Source organism: Euwallacea similis, chromosome 32, assembly GCF_039881205.1.
Source record: "Euwallacea similis isolate ESF13 chromosome 32, ESF131.1, whole genome shotgun sequence".
Taxonomy (NCBI): Eukaryota; Metazoa; Arthropoda; class Insecta; order Coleoptera; family Curculionidae; genus Euwallacea; species Euwallacea similis.
This window is the reverse complement of record NC_089640.1, coordinates 1,992,042-2,006,334: the sequence shown is the minus strand read 5'-3', so window position 1 is coordinate 2,006,334 and position 14,293 is coordinate 1,992,042. Positions and strand designations below refer to the sequence as shown.

At 35.3% G+C, this 14,293-nt stretch overlaps 3 protein-coding genes across 3 annotated transcripts; 2 read left to right on the top strand and 1 right to left on the bottom strand.

The window, feature by feature from the left end:
* Window positions 1-3,039: 3,039 nt before the first annotated feature.
* Window positions 3,040-5,377, top strand: LOC136417997 (brachyurin). Its single transcript, XM_066403882.1, has 5 exons — window positions 3,040-3,349; window positions 4,511-4,608; window positions 4,673-4,848; window positions 4,905-5,176; window positions 5,234-5,377. Exons 1-5 carry the CDS (start codon window positions 3,116-3,118, stop codon window positions 5,339-5,341), a joined length of 888 nt encoding a protein of 295 aa, XP_066259979.1. The 5' UTR covers window positions 3,040-3,115; the 3' UTR covers window positions 5,342-5,377.
* A 1,814-nt stretch (window positions 5,378-7,191) lies between these two features.
* On the top strand, window positions 7,192-8,204 carry LOC136418082 (uncharacterized). The gene is made up of 3 exons (XM_066404002.1): window positions 7,192-7,292; window positions 7,557-7,856; window positions 7,924-8,204. Exons 1-3 carry the CDS (start codon window positions 7,267-7,269, stop codon window positions 7,946-7,948), a joined length of 351 nt encoding a protein of 116 aa, XP_066260099.1. The 5' UTR covers window positions 7,192-7,266; the 3' UTR covers window positions 7,949-8,204.
* A 1,479-nt stretch (window positions 8,205-9,683) lies between these two features.
* Window positions 9,684-14,278, bottom strand: Moca-cyp (nuclear cyclophilin protein Moca-cyp). The gene is made up of 14 exons (XM_066403878.1): window positions 14,070-14,278; window positions 13,364-13,547; window positions 12,885-12,990; window positions 12,740-12,827; window positions 12,398-12,427; window positions 12,207-12,346; window positions 12,038-12,149; window positions 11,802-11,986; window positions 11,424-11,560; window positions 11,028-11,370; window positions 10,784-10,980; window positions 10,574-10,719; window positions 9,908-10,498; window positions 9,684-9,847 (listed from the first exon to the last, which is right to left on the bottom strand). The coding sequence occupies exons 2-14, from the start codon at window positions 13,544-13,546 to the stop codon at window positions 9,721-9,723; spliced, it is 2,385 nt and encodes a 794-aa protein (XP_066259975.1). The 5' UTR covers window position 13,547; window positions 14,070-14,278; the 3' UTR covers window positions 9,684-9,720.
* Between the last annotated feature and the right edge of the window lie 15 nt (window positions 14,279-14,293).

The following is a 14,293-nucleotide window of genomic DNA, read 5'->3' as shown; positions in this document are numbered from 1 at the left end:
GTGAGAGCTATCGATATCACATTTGAAAAAATGAGTGCAGACAGCTGTTAAATACATGCATATCATTATGCTTTGTCTATAGAGGCAGAGCTATAAATTCAAACAAAGCTCCACGTGGCGTTACAATTATCAATCATTTTCAAATGGGAAAATAGAGGCTTTTGGATTGTCTTGTGTCTAGGATAATAGTTACTAACCCAGAGCAACAAAATAGCTGCCACGTGGCAGCCATCTTGTTACTCTTTGAATAACACTTGCTATATATATATATATATATATATATATATATATATATATATATATAATTAACATCTGAAAAACAAAATAGCAAATGTCTGTTCGACAGATGAAGATCAATCGAGTTTGCGTCTGACTTGAACAATCTTGACTTAAAAGCAACAAGATGGCTACCGAAATGTCTTTCATTTGACACATTGAAATCGTTATATCCCGGTGCGTCCACAATCAATGCAAACCAAGTCAGACCAATCGAAACCACAATAAAATACGAAATGGCTCTTCATTATTGAATTTAGTGCTAGCTAAAGAATTCTTACCACTTAATAATACCGTAAAAAAGCGACCAATTAGGCCATCAGACTTGCACCTTTATCATCGAGCTAAGCACGATGTGCGCGGAATATTTAGCAGCCCATTACGACACCATTCGTGTGTATAATAAAAACGGACTAATAGCTATAATGCATTTCTTTTTCGCTTTAATGAATCATGTCCGTTATGAATAATGATCTATTTGATTGGTGCGCGCTGTCAAATAGATCGTTATTATTTAGTACATGAGCAATGCAAAGGAAGACTGGTGTAAGACAATTTTTGGAAGTTTAAATTCATATTTTTTCTATTTATATTTATATTAATATTCCCTAAGTCGTTCAAATTCGAAACATTTCTAAATCCCTCATAAAACGTTTTTATCAACATTGCACCACTCACCTTCTCTTCACAGTTCATAAACACGATCAAATTAAGCCATATGTGCAGCACCTTTCAACAAGGGTGAAAGTTCTGAAGGTATCGAACGTAAACAAGTTTAAATATTTACCTACATAGCACTTTGAGGGGTGTTATGGGGTTCAATGTGTAAATCGTTTATAAGTTTTAATGTTTAAATTCGGCTTGAAAAACATTTCGGGGTGTTAGGGGATGGATGCTCCACAAGGCAACAGCGCGTCTCCGGCTGGCCGGATGTGGGGCACACTGTTTCTGGGTACGAAATTCGACTATGTCCGAAAGGGTGGCAATTACCGGGTAACCCTGCATGTCATTAACACGCGACGGGCCCCTTTTTCGGCACAGGTTACTGTCTTTTGATACACTTTGAAAGAGGGAGTTCAAGTCCACCCCTTTCGGGCTTTGGTTTTATAGCGGTTATAAAACTGTGATACTAAACAACTTTCTAATAAAATTATTAACGACCCCTACACCTCACTAAGTTACGACGCGGTATCGTCTAAGTTACCTACATTTCCCCCGAGGGCCGCTCAGATGTTCGTAATTAATAAAACCGTGTTAATTAAAGCGTTAAATTAATCGGCACTGATAGAGGCAATTTCGAAAAGGAACATTTTCTCAGTCAGATGTTAAATTGGGGAATTTATTTCAGTCAGACAGAATAGGCCTACCACGACCTATTCTATCAGTAATGTAATTAAAAAATTATTGGAACTTTCTCCAGATTTATTTCAATGAAGTTTTAGATGAGATTCTCCTCTCGGCAAGACAACGTATGTGATTCAAGCATGATGGTGCATCTCCTCACTTTTCAAAAAATTCTAGAATGTGGCTGCGTCAAAAATATCCCTACAAATGCATCGAATGATAGGTAAATGCACCAGTGCATTGGCCAGCACGATCTCCAGATATTACCCTCATAGATTATGGCCGATGTTTTTTTTTGTCGTGCCTGCACGGCCGGAGTGTCTTTTTTTGGACTTGTACTATTTTATATATTGTAGCTAAAGCATACGATATAAAAGGAGTAACGAAGTTGAATTTTACGTTACAAAATATTCTGGATAGCATTTTTGCTTTTTTTAAAACTAAAAAGGTAACCGAGTTCCACAATTTATCAAATTTCCAAATCGCCCTGTATATCGAAATGGATCAAGTTAGCCGTGAAACGATGCTATCTTAAATTTTTTATCCAAAATCGAACCTGAGAATGTGCTATGAAATTTCATCTATCTATTATCCTTACGTATTCCCATAGAAATCCATATAAAAAAAAACGTCCCCTGTACATGTTTAATTTACATTTCAATACGGGAATGCTTCCAGAAAATCTGGATGGACACACATACTGAAATTGAAAGCTCAGGGAAGTGGGAATGAATTTATTTGAGGAAAAACCTACGATAATGGTATTGAACCGTAACGCCGGGTGACGAAGGGCGCAAGCGTGCACTATAAACCTGCTGAAATCCTGCCGGATTTAGGTGGAAAATTGGCCGCCCACTATGTTTAACCCAGAGACAAGTCCTAAGATTTAAAAAAAATCTTTTTTTTCCATATAACCCAAAATGTCCTTAAAATTAGATTTTCTGAACGCTTAAACCAAAAATTACAAAAAATACTAATGTAAGGGTTCTTAGAGGATGAAAGGGGCTAAAAGATCGGTTAGCTTCCATAGTAGGTCTGGCATGGAATTATTCTAGTCCAGACTGCAGTCAGCTGACTGAGATAGTTTAGGAATCACAATATTGCAAGGTACGTGTTGAAGCTGAATGATTCGATGACGGTAATAGCTACAGCTTTTATATGCGATTGTTATACAAATATAGCCGTTTGAGGATACCCATTAATAAACCAGAGCTTTAAAATAACTGTTTGCTTTATCTAAAAAAATGTTTATCTAACACAATCACTCATAGATTAAAAGTCGCTTTATCAAAATAAAAATTTTCAAGGAAATTTAAACATTACAAAAATGCCCCTGTTTCAGGATTATTGTCCTTTTCTGCCATAAATAAAACATTCTAAGATAAATTCTTATACGACCGATTCGTTAAACCTTTAAGCTGATATTAAGTAAACTTATAAAAGCTTTTAACGACAGAAAAAATCACTATTTGTCTGAAGAGACTTGGTTGGGAAAATGGACAAATTTACGGGGTGTTCAATTTTTCTTTTAACTATACATTTGGTTTTCGCTGGTGTTTCTCAGGAATGGATAGACAAAATTGTCAAAAACGCTAAACCTGGCCACATGGAACTAGACCCGAGATACGGGAACATTTTCGATACGGCCTTTTTCCAGAATTACAACGATTCCGGATTGCGCATTGGTGGAGGTGGATGGGAGTCTGAACCCAATTCCAGACCTTACCAGGTAAGTTAGTATATTACAGAAAAATACTTGTGATAAACAAAATTAAATGAAAAGTTCAATTTTGTACGTGGAGTGACGTGAAAGTGCAGTAGCTGCTCATTTTTGCAAAATAGAATTTTGGTAGATCACGTAATTTGGCGTCAGCCCCGGCGATATATTAGATACTTATTGATATCTGGAAGTTCTATATAGATATTATTGAAAAATACTATGAAACAGACAACTATGCTTTAACAACTTCCTGAGAAATAACTATCAGCGAACACAATAGACTTAAGTTTAAGTAAGGAGCAAATACTTTGCTAATAACGTTAAAATGGACCTAGTGAACCTTTCTGCAATTCATATTGTTAGCAACAACGTCATATTAACGTTAATCTGACGGGATACGTTATAAACGTGACTTAACTAATTAGTCTTCCTATAACGTTATTTTGAAGTGATTATCGATGGATTCGCTGTTTTCCAAAACAGATCGAATTTGGTATGAATAAATAGCCGTATTGACATTTGGTTAACAATAATTACTTTACTGAGATCACAATATCTGTGAACTTTAGCTAAATGCTAATCACTCAAATAGCATCCCCATATGAAGTCGAGGTGATGTGTAACTATGCAGTAATATAAATAATAACTCATTTTGACGTTAATCTAGGGGGATTATACCAATCCCCCTTAGCACCTACTTATTAGTTAACTCAATTAATAAAGAATCAAGAACTAATTTACCGTTAATGGCTTCAAGTTGTCATAACTAAACAATCGTTCAATCAACATTACTAATCTCGTCTTATTCTCATCAGTTATTCCCGGTGCCTTGGTTATACGTAACACTGCTGCTTTATATCGTGCTTACTACGTCATTTTGACGTCATTCACAGACAGAAGCAAATCCCTAAGAAATAACGTTAAAGTGACGCGATTGTTTGACGTCATTTTTTTTCGTCACGTCTTTTCACATAACTCTGTGAATTTTGCTACTCCCCAGTATCAAGGAAATCTAGTCTCGGTAAATACTTAAATTACCTACTAGTAATGTCACTTTATAAATTGCATTATTAGCAACGTTAGTTACATCGTTTCTGTGGAATTGGCTAATAATGTAAAAATCGAGGATGTTTAAATTGTAAAAACCTTGAGACAATTAAAATATTTCAGGTAGGAATTTATGTAACAACCTCAACCGGCTCTAGTTTCTGCGGAGGCACACTCATAAGCTCCAAAACCATCTTGACCGCTGCTCACTGCCTCTACCTGTAAGTTTAAAGGGATATTGTAATATCAAATATCTACAATAAATACTTAATATTTGCACTCTAGATCTAATGGAAACCCTATTGTCATATACATTGGAGCTCATAATATGCCTCCAAGCAAAGAAGAAGACATCGAAGCGGTCTTAGGGCACCTTTTCACCTTGCATCCTGATTGGAACCCTTCCACCCTACAAAACGACATTGGTCTGATACATTTGTTTGAAACTATTCAAGAGACTGGTAAATTAAAAATTCCACCTTCACAATTCAGATTTTCACCACTATGGGTGCTATAGAAACTGTCAAATTCATCCCCCTGGCATCGGATCCTTCCATTAATTATTCAGGAGAAGAGGGTTTGGTCATAGGTTGGGGTCTTCCAGGAGATGACCATACTTCAGCTTCTCCAGTACTAAGAGAAACAACTAATAGAATAATCAGCAATTTGGCCTGTAGATTGGCTTACATGGGGCACGTCGTTGCGACGAACATATGCATGTCTGGGGAGGAGAAGAAGAGCACTTGCAGGGGGGATTCTGGTGGGCCCTTGATTGTAGATGGAGTGCAGGTAATGAGACTCTTAAATTTTTATTTTGAGTTGTATTCGGCAGTCTCACCTTTTCAGGTAGGGATAACGTCGTTTGGAACTTCAGCCGGGTGCGAAGTGGGGTGGCCACCCGCTTTTACCAGAGTGTCATCTTACATTGAGTGGATTAATGAAAATAAGGATTAAGACTTGATTTATTTATAATCAATTTTTAATAAAAGTGATAAAATAATAATTTAATTATTAATATATTCAAGTGATAGTATAGTAAAAAAAATCTATAGGGCTTTTAGTCCCCATTTTTAATCCCAAAGGGGAATTAATTCAATGCAAACCCATATAGTGAAAGTGCTACAAGTAAAAAGCCACGAAATCTCGGAGACGTAACTAGAAAAAAAGTTTGCAATCCACAGCGTTAACAATGTCACTTTGACAAAAAGTTTGGACAATTACACAAAAAAAAATTAAATACAATTACAAGTAGATAACTACTAGGTGGGCTGTTATACCTCACACCCCAAAATACCACATTTGGCACCTATTACCAACTCAAATTTTCCAAATCCCCAGGTACCTACCTAGCCCCCAATCACCGCCAAAAACCCATCGCACTTATATTTTCGTCTCACCCAAACCATCGGAAAAACTTTTAAGCAAAGACATCAAAAACCCTCTCAAATCCCCAGGTACTCACCTGGGGAAAATTAAAGAAATTTTTTTTTATTTCCCCAAAAAAGTCACTTTGCACAACATGTGACGAGTGGAAGGAAAACGTTTAGGTGTATCTTTTGTTAGAAAATTGTTTCTCTAATGTAGGCAACTGAATGTAACGGTTCGCTCCAAGAGCGAACCTATACGGAACCTAAAATGCATGAGAAAAAACGTTCCGGTTTTATTCTGCGATTCACAATTGAAATCGAAAATTTATAAATGAATTTCATTTTGCAAATTCGATTCGACCTTGGGTGCCGGGACAGTTTTGTTTCGTGTATCTTTGTTTACATGCTTTTTAAATTGGTGCCACAAAATACTAAAGCTAAAAGAGGAAATTTAATGTTTTGAAGTGAGTTTAATCTGTTAAGTATATTAGTGTTACACTTACGTTACACGATTATACCGTCAGTATTTTGTTAATGTTATATGGATGTCGGAAGCATCCTATTAGGGTGCTTTGCGCCCGTATAAAGATTTTATTTTAATATTAATAAATAAATATTAAAATTAATCCTGAACAAAAATTAAAAATTTACGAACTAGTTGAGTACGAAAAGTGTTCTATAAAAAAAATAGGACGTAAATATAATACTTCTAGAGCGAATGTGTTGCGAATTTATAATCAAATTAAATCGATATATGAATATATGATGAATAAACATGGACTAAAAGATCCTGTAACTAAGTTGAAAGAGGAACTTAAAAACGCTACTACTCATATGCAGCAAATGCGTATTAATACTAGTACGGATGCTGAAGGCATCCTATTAGGGCATAATATTCGACTACGCTCGTATACTAAAGCGCAAACACAGTGTGATTATAATGAAACGGAAGCCAGAGGCTTCCTTCGCATGCTAAAACATCTGATACTATAATTAACAGTAACGAAGAGATCATGAAAAGCGAACAAAGTGAGCAATTGAGACTATTAAAACAGTCAGAAGGTTACAAATACGAATAATCAATCAGAAAATGAACAGGCACCTGACAAATTTATATACAATTTAAATGATAAATATCAAAATGGTAATTTAACCAAAAAACAAGTTGAGGAAATAATTAAAAATTTAAAAACCAAACCACAAATGTGCTTGCATGTAACTAAGCATCAAATATGCACAATAAAAGGAAGAACTAAGAATTTTAAATGTATTCATAGTTAATTTAGCAACAAAGAAGTTTCATTTTTAGAAGATTAATTTAATAAAATACTACATGCGCCATCTATCCGCCGTAAGTTGTGTTTAGCGTTACGACCTTTAATAGAATATCAAACTGTATCACGCGCATGCACATGTGAAACAGAAAAAACTAGCAAACAGCTGTTCGTCGCTATCTACTAAGGGTCATCAATCTACCGTTCAGTTTTGCATTACTCTGCTTTGCGAATTTTCATGGACAATTTGATTATTCGTCTCAGGTAAGAATATTAATTACGTTTTATTTTATTTTAAGTGTGAAGAAAGATAACACGTTTATTTATATACGGGCTTCGTCCAAGACCAAGCCCTACTAGGACGAAGACCGTATATTAAATGCTTTCGATTGACCATAATTTATGAATTGCACTATTATGTGTTTAAACATACTCTTATCTCAACTATAAACGCCGGTTTTTCGCAAATATTTGCATAAAACATGTTTGCCAGATTCGCTTTATCTTAAAACATTGTTTTTGATTTAGGCAACGTCCATTGCGAAAGAAAAAAACTATAGAGGGTATACACAAAAATGTTGTTGTGAAATATTTAGATGAGCCATTGAAAGAAGTACACATAGTAGTAGTTAAAGATTTGAAGGTTTTACACATCGATTATTATGATGGTGACGAACCGAAATACATTCAGTTCAAAAATATCCAAAACTATAGACGCTACAATAAAACGGTGGAACTCATATTGAAAAATAACAGCGGTGCAGTAGTGTTCCATTTCAAGGATGAGGAAGAACAGGATCGATTCAGAGTAGATATTAATGCCCTAAGGTAAAAAACTTTATCAGCAATTTACCTTAATTAAATTATGTTGTACTAATTATTACATTTTTTGCAGCAGCAGCAGTGAATCAGAGATCTGATTAGAATATATATGTCGTGTAGTTACTTTAACAATAAAAATTTATATAAAATGTTTTTTTTACTCATTTTCAAGAAATAATAATTTCAATCTTTTGGTTGTTTTTTAAAAGTAACAATATACTTTTGAAAAATCACTTATCGGAAGAAAACAATGATGGATACTTTTTTGGATTTTTGTAAACGCTTATTTGGTTCATTGATATAAATTTAATTATAGCTTCTCTTTCGATTTTTTTTAATTGAAAGTTTAAAGTAACACTCATTTGCAATCATTTTTGTAATGTTATGCACGATGCAATCAATACTTTCCGCTGTTAATTTACCAAGTAAGTACGTAATTCTTTAAAATCATTTTGACGCATATTTTATTATAAAAATTTTCATTTAAAATATAGTTTGGTTTTTGCATTCTTCGAGGCCATATTAACAAAATATGCACCTAAACGTCTTCCCCCCACTCGTCATATGTTGTGCAAAGTAACTTTGTTGAGGGAATTTAAAAAAAATTCGGAATAAATTTCTTTAATTTTCCTCAGGTGGGTACCTGGGGATTTGAGATGGTTTTTGATGTCTTTGCTTAAAAGTTTTTCCGATGGTTTGGGTGAGACGAAAATATAAGTGCGATGGGTCTTTGGCGGTGATTGGGGGCTAGATAGGTACCTGGGGATTTGGAAAATTTGAGTTGGTAATAGGTGCCAAATGTGGTATTTTGGGGTGTGGGGTATAACAGCCCACATAGTAGTTAGATACTCTTATACCTTTATTTGCAATTATCCACAGTTAAAACCAAAAAGACGTTTTTAAGACATCAAGGTAGTATAACTATCCATCCTACAATTTCCATGATACGTCGTCAATACTACAAAATCTCAAACGATTTTAGTAGAGATGCAAATCCACAGATAATTGTTATACATTAAGGTTGCGTTACTAACATTGCCATTTATAGACTACACAATGTTATTCATATGATGCCATTTGTCATTCTCGCAAAAAAAATAAAGACCAATCTTTCGTACAATGATGTGCACTGACATTATTTGAGTAGCTGTGATAATGAAGTGACAATACGTTATACGTAAGAGCGCTGACTTGCTTTGATGCTTTTATTAATAATCACGTCGCTATGACGTCATTAAACATTGTGTCCATTAAAACAAGTGCGACTAAAGGATACAGGTGGGCCTCTCATTCAGATTTTAGCCTCAAAATGACAGATCTGGACTTCTGGAAACTTGGAATGGAGTTAAGGAGTGGAAATCTGGAAATCATATAATGGTATTTTATCATAGTTATAAGTGTATAAGAATATATTAAAGTACGCGAGATGCAAAAGCTTTAACAGTTCTTATACACAAATATTATACAATATTTTTATTACAAGTGTATCAGTATTATAACTAATTGATGCTTTTAAGCATCATGAAGTGTTGAATTTATCAGTGTCTAAAAATGTTGTAATTGGTATTACTAATATTGTATTCATTGTAACCATCATAAAGACCGTTTTACGTACACGGTAGACTGCTATAATATTTCAATATGATGCATGCGTAATAAAAAAAGAACTACATGATCCTAGTGAGACGTGCTTCTCATACAACAACGGCCCACAATACGAATTATTAACGAATGCTTAACGCTATTAATAACGAGTCCCTGTAGATTACAATAATTAAAGAAATACATGAAACCGGCAATGAAAGCCTCTTAGAACACACAAAAACTCGAAGCTATTACGTGAAACAGAATAAAACACATTTTGTTTCCACTAACGACGTCTTTTTCTCGGACTCCTATCTCTAGAGGACTCGCTAGAGTCACTGCTGCTGCTCGGAGCCCTCCTTCTTGTTCTGCCCTTTGAGGGTGACCGAGATTTTCTGCCCAAATTCTTCCTTCTGTATTAAATATATTGAACAATTCTTCATTATTATAAATAAATTTTAAAAAAACTTTACCTCTGAATTCTAGAATCATCGCTGCTACTTGAAGACAGAGAGCTGGAGCTGCTGCTCCTCCTTCTCTTTTCCGGTGCAATTTCCTGCAACACCTTCATGGTTTTTATTAGCTTTTCCTTTTCAATGGCCTCACGTTTGATTTTTTTAGCCCGATCTAACATCGCCTGTTCTTCCTTAGCCTTCCTTTGCTTCTCTTCCAATAATTTTTGCTCTTCCTCTTTTCTTTTCTTCAATTCTAAAAGCTCCATTTTTTTGCGTAAGATCAGAAGTTTCCTATATTTCTCCTCCGCGTCCGCATCGTCGGCTCTCTTCGGCACCTCTTTCTGGTCTCTTGACTGAATTTTTTCCTTTGATGCAGAACGGGAATGTGCCTTGTGTCGTTCTTGGCTTCTTCGATCTCTATGTCGGCCACGTGACGAGGACCGACGATGACCCCTACTGTCTCTTTCCGATCTCTTTCTATCCCGGTCGCGTCTTTCGTGCTCTAGGTTATCGGATTTTTCCGGTTGTTTGTTGGTTACAACCTGGATGCGGCTCTTTGTCGTTTCGGCCAGTCGACGCTCCTCCCGTCTGGAGCGATGTTCCTGGAAACTAAAAGAAAATAATAAACATTGAAAACTATAATTTATGTTAATATTCTCTATTATTAATTATTCCTCTTCCTACCCTCGATCTCTCTCCGCTTGCGGCTTTTCAATTTCAAATTTATTCCTGCCCTCCCTTTCACTATCACCAGACTCCCTTTTGCGACTTCGACCACCCCCCTGCCTCGGAAACTCGTGCCCTGCCATCTTCATCAAACGTGCATTGACCTTGATTTTAATGCAAACTCAACTAATGAGTAATAAAAGAGTTTTGGAATCAATACGAACTAACCTGATCCAGTTTACTCATATGAGGTGGTTGCATCTCCTGCATTTGTTGCTGTTTCTTCGCGTAACCACTGAAAACGATTTCCCCGGTGGGTGGATCGTCGCCCTTTTTAATTTGCACGCCCAAAGCCATGGCCAACATATCTGAACGTTCATTCACTACTTCCGGTTCCTTGGGGGTGATTTCCTCAGGTTTAGGACCTAAAAAAATTACTAGAACCGCTTCTTAGATTGAATAAAAATTTAACCTTTAAACTCTTTGTAAGCACCCGGGAGAGGGTATTGCACCAAGCTGGGAACCTCCTTTCTTGGCATTTCTTCGTCAGATTGATTCCCTTCGTAATCTAGTGCGTTATAGTCGACTTCTCGGTGCTTTTCCGATCTTCTCGGAGGAGAAGTTGGAGGCGTACCAGTTGAAGGGTAACGCCTTCTTTTGGTGGTGATTGACAACATGGCCTTCTTCTCCTCTTGCCGTTTCTTCTCCGCCTCAATTTTCTCCAAATCTGACAGTCTGATGACACGTCGCTCCTCCTGCTTCCAGTGAATGGGAGTGAGGCTTCTTGATCTACTTCGAGACGGCGTGTGGAAGCGCTAAAGCAATCGCCAGTTAGCGAGAATGACAGTGATTTTTACAGTCGACTTACAAAACGCCCCCTGCCTTTAATGACCCTACCGCTCTTAGTGGTGATTACAGGCCGCCTTCTGCGACTGTACCCGTTTCCATTGAAGTCGTTGCGATCGCGTCTAAAGCGGTCGTTATCTCGATCCCGGTCTCGATCACCTGATTATTGAAGAAATTATGTGTTATATTAATATTATACAGAAATATTATCCCGAATTCTCGAACTTTCATTTAATAACAAAATAGTAAAATCCTAAAAATATACAGGGTTTTTAGTTTAATCCATCTTATAGCCATTCAAATAATCAAAATCCCATGGCAAGAACTTGCAAAATAATTACTTTGTAGATCGATTCAAAGTATCAAAAAGACAGTTCAATCAGACTACCTAGATATTTACCCCGCTTTCTATCTTTAATCTGCTTTTCCTTGTCAGGGGCACCTCTCATTAGAAACTTATTTGAGGGAACTTCAGGAATTTCTTCAGGTTTAATATTAGACACAGTCACCAGCCAGTTGGGCTCTTTCACTTCTCCTTCCTCCTCTTCCTCTTCCTCTCCTTCTGACTTTTCAGCCTCATCTTTGCTACAAACAAGATTAGTAACTGGAAAAAGTAAAAAAATGTTTTTTACTTACTCCTTAGATTTTTTCTTCTTTTTGGCCTTCTTATCTTTCTTGCGCTTAGATTTCCCCTCTTCGTCATCACACGATTCCTTATTCTTCTCTTCTTCATCCTTCTTCTTCTTCACTACAGTGAAAAAAACTCATCAAATGTGTTTTTTAAATTGTAAGAAAATGAGCTAACCTTTAGTTTGCTTAATTAATTCCCCGCACTTGACAATTTTAGCATCTTGCAAAGGCCTACTATTGGTATCCACTGGTAAGTTCTCAATTTGCCTCACTAAATCAGCTCCACTCACTACTCGTCCGAATACGACATGAACACTGAAATTTTCATAATTACAAATAGGTCCAATGAATACAGTAAGAACTTACTTGTCGAGGTGTGGGGCCGGTTGTGTTGTACTATAACATAACAAGGCAAAAGATTTGATCAGCATGGGTTGCTTAGTAGGAAAAAAGCCCGCACAGAACCTTACCTAAGGGTTCTGCAGGCACACTTTACACATGACTCTTAAATAAATCTAAAAATTGCTTTACAACGCTATGGGCTGAAAGAGAAACATTGCGAAATTATGTTGGATCATTCATGCTTTGTAAAACACATTTTAAAGGATACACAATATTATGGCCTGTTCAGAAACCTTGAGATTAAGACTTTTACCTGCATTCAAATTGAAGAGAACAGACAAAAATTTAAGTGGAAATATAACTTACATGAAAAATTGGGACCCATTTGTATTGCTCCCTTTATTTGCCATTGAGAGCAAAAATGGTTGGTCGTGTTTAAAAGTAAAGTTTTCATCTATAAGGATGATTTGATTAAAGCAATTAAAATTCCATAAAAAAAATGTAAACAGACCTTCAAAAGTTCCTCCATAGATACTTTCCCCACCTGTCCCATTCCCATTGGAAAAATCACCTCCTTGGATGATAAAATCCTTTACCACTCTGTGAAATACTACATCCTAAAAAAATTACAAATTGACAAATAAGAGTGATGATTTTACACTTAATTTTAGAAATAATAATAATAATAACCTTTATTGTCTCACTAACCCTAAAACATAACAATGCTACAGTTAAAATTCATAACTAATCATTGGAATAATTTAAATAAAACATTAAGTGTATTCTAGGTATGGAATAAACTAAGATTAGAATTAGAATAAAATAGAATTTAAAATTTATTGAAATCTACTCAAAATTATAACTTTGCTACTTATTAAATAACAATTCTATTTTCAAATCAATTAAATGTGGAAGCACTTTTAAAATGAGAAAGAATACAATTAATTTTATCACATAACAAACTTTCCCATTAACAAAAATTTTGCTTACCTTATAATTAAGTGGTTTCTCAGTTTCCAAGCCGAGACCCCTTTCCCCAGTACACAGGGCCCTGAAATTCTCTGCAGTTTTTGGAGTGACATCTGTGAATAACTCGAAAACTATCCTTCCACAGCTAAGGCCGCCAATGGCGACATCAAAAAAGCAACGAGCTCTCTGAACTGGCTCAGACATTCTGAAAAAACAGTAACTATACTTTGAGTGTGTGTATTGAATGGGTGTTTCAGTAAAGATGCATTTTACTGATCTTTTGGTTTTTTTAGTAGAAACCAGATAGAGGAATATACAAAATCATTTTTGAGTCTTTTTGGAAAAACATACTAATGCTGGATTCAATAATTAAAAAATATTTTGTAGATTAAATTAAATATTAAGACAAAACTTTGTAACTTAATGAAGAAATAAACAAACTAAACCAGATTCCAAAAATTAATGTAACTGAATTTATTAATGATGTACTATGAAAATCTACAAACCAGGGTTAATAATTTGGCCCCAATAAACACAAGAAACTTTCCAAAAAGTGTACTGACTGAGATTTAAACAAGATCTAAATAATTGCTGAAGTACAATCTATATTTTCGAATGATAAAAGAATATAAGTTCTTGTTATGGATATTTATATATCATTAAATATATAATATAACTTTTAATCCTTTTTTAAGAGTTTTTAGAACTTTGCTTGTACTACACCAACCTAAGTATTTCCTACTATAAAATCACTTACTCATCAGACTTATCAGAAAAGTCTAAAGGCTGCTCCAAAGAATCTATCGAATTACTTAAAGGGCAGTAGATTTTCCACTTATGTTTTTAATACAAAAATTTTCTCCTAAAAAGTAAGGAAATGGAATATGAAAAATGTGAAACGTGAAAGCCAAAGGGCAACAAATTGCAAAATGGCGGATATAACGTGTTAAG

Excerpts from the sequence above, each read along its gene's own strand:
- Moca-cyp (XM_066403878.1), bottom strand. The coding sequence starts at position 13,546 with ATGTCTGAGCCAGTTCAGAGAGCTCGTTGCTTTTTTGATGTCGCCATT. Across the intron at positions 10,720-10,783 it reads ATATGAGTAAACTGGATCAG|GTCAATGCACGTTTGATGAA; the intron begins GTTAGTTCGTAT and ends ATTAAAATCAAG. Across the intron at positions 9,848-9,907 it reads GATGATTCTAGAATTCAGAG|AAGGAAGAATTTGGGCAGAA; the intron begins GTAAAGTTTTTT and ends TATTTAATACAG.
- LOC136418082 (XM_066404002.1), top strand. The coding sequence starts at position 7,267 with ATGGACAATTTGATTATTCGTCTCAG. Across the intron at positions 7,293-7,556 it reads AATTTGATTATTCGTCTCAG|GCAACGTCCATTGCGAAAGA; the intron begins GTAAGAATATTA and ends TTTTTGATTTAG. Across the intron at positions 7,857-7,923 it reads GTAGATATTAATGCCCTAAG|CAGCAGCAGTGAATCAGAGA; the intron begins GTAAAAAACTTT and ends CATTTTTTGCAG.
- LOC136417997 (XM_066403882.1), top strand. The coding sequence starts at position 3,116 with ATGGACAAATTTACGGGGTGTTCAATTTTTCTTTTAACTATACATTTG. Across the intron at positions 3,350-4,510 it reads CCAATTCCAGACCTTACCAG|GTAGGAATTTATGTAACAAC; the intron begins GTAAGTTAGTAT and ends AAAATATTTCAG. Across the intron at positions 5,177-5,233 it reads TGATTGTAGATGGAGTGCAG|GTAGGGATAACGTCGTTTGG; the intron begins GTAATGAGACTC and ends TCACCTTTTCAG.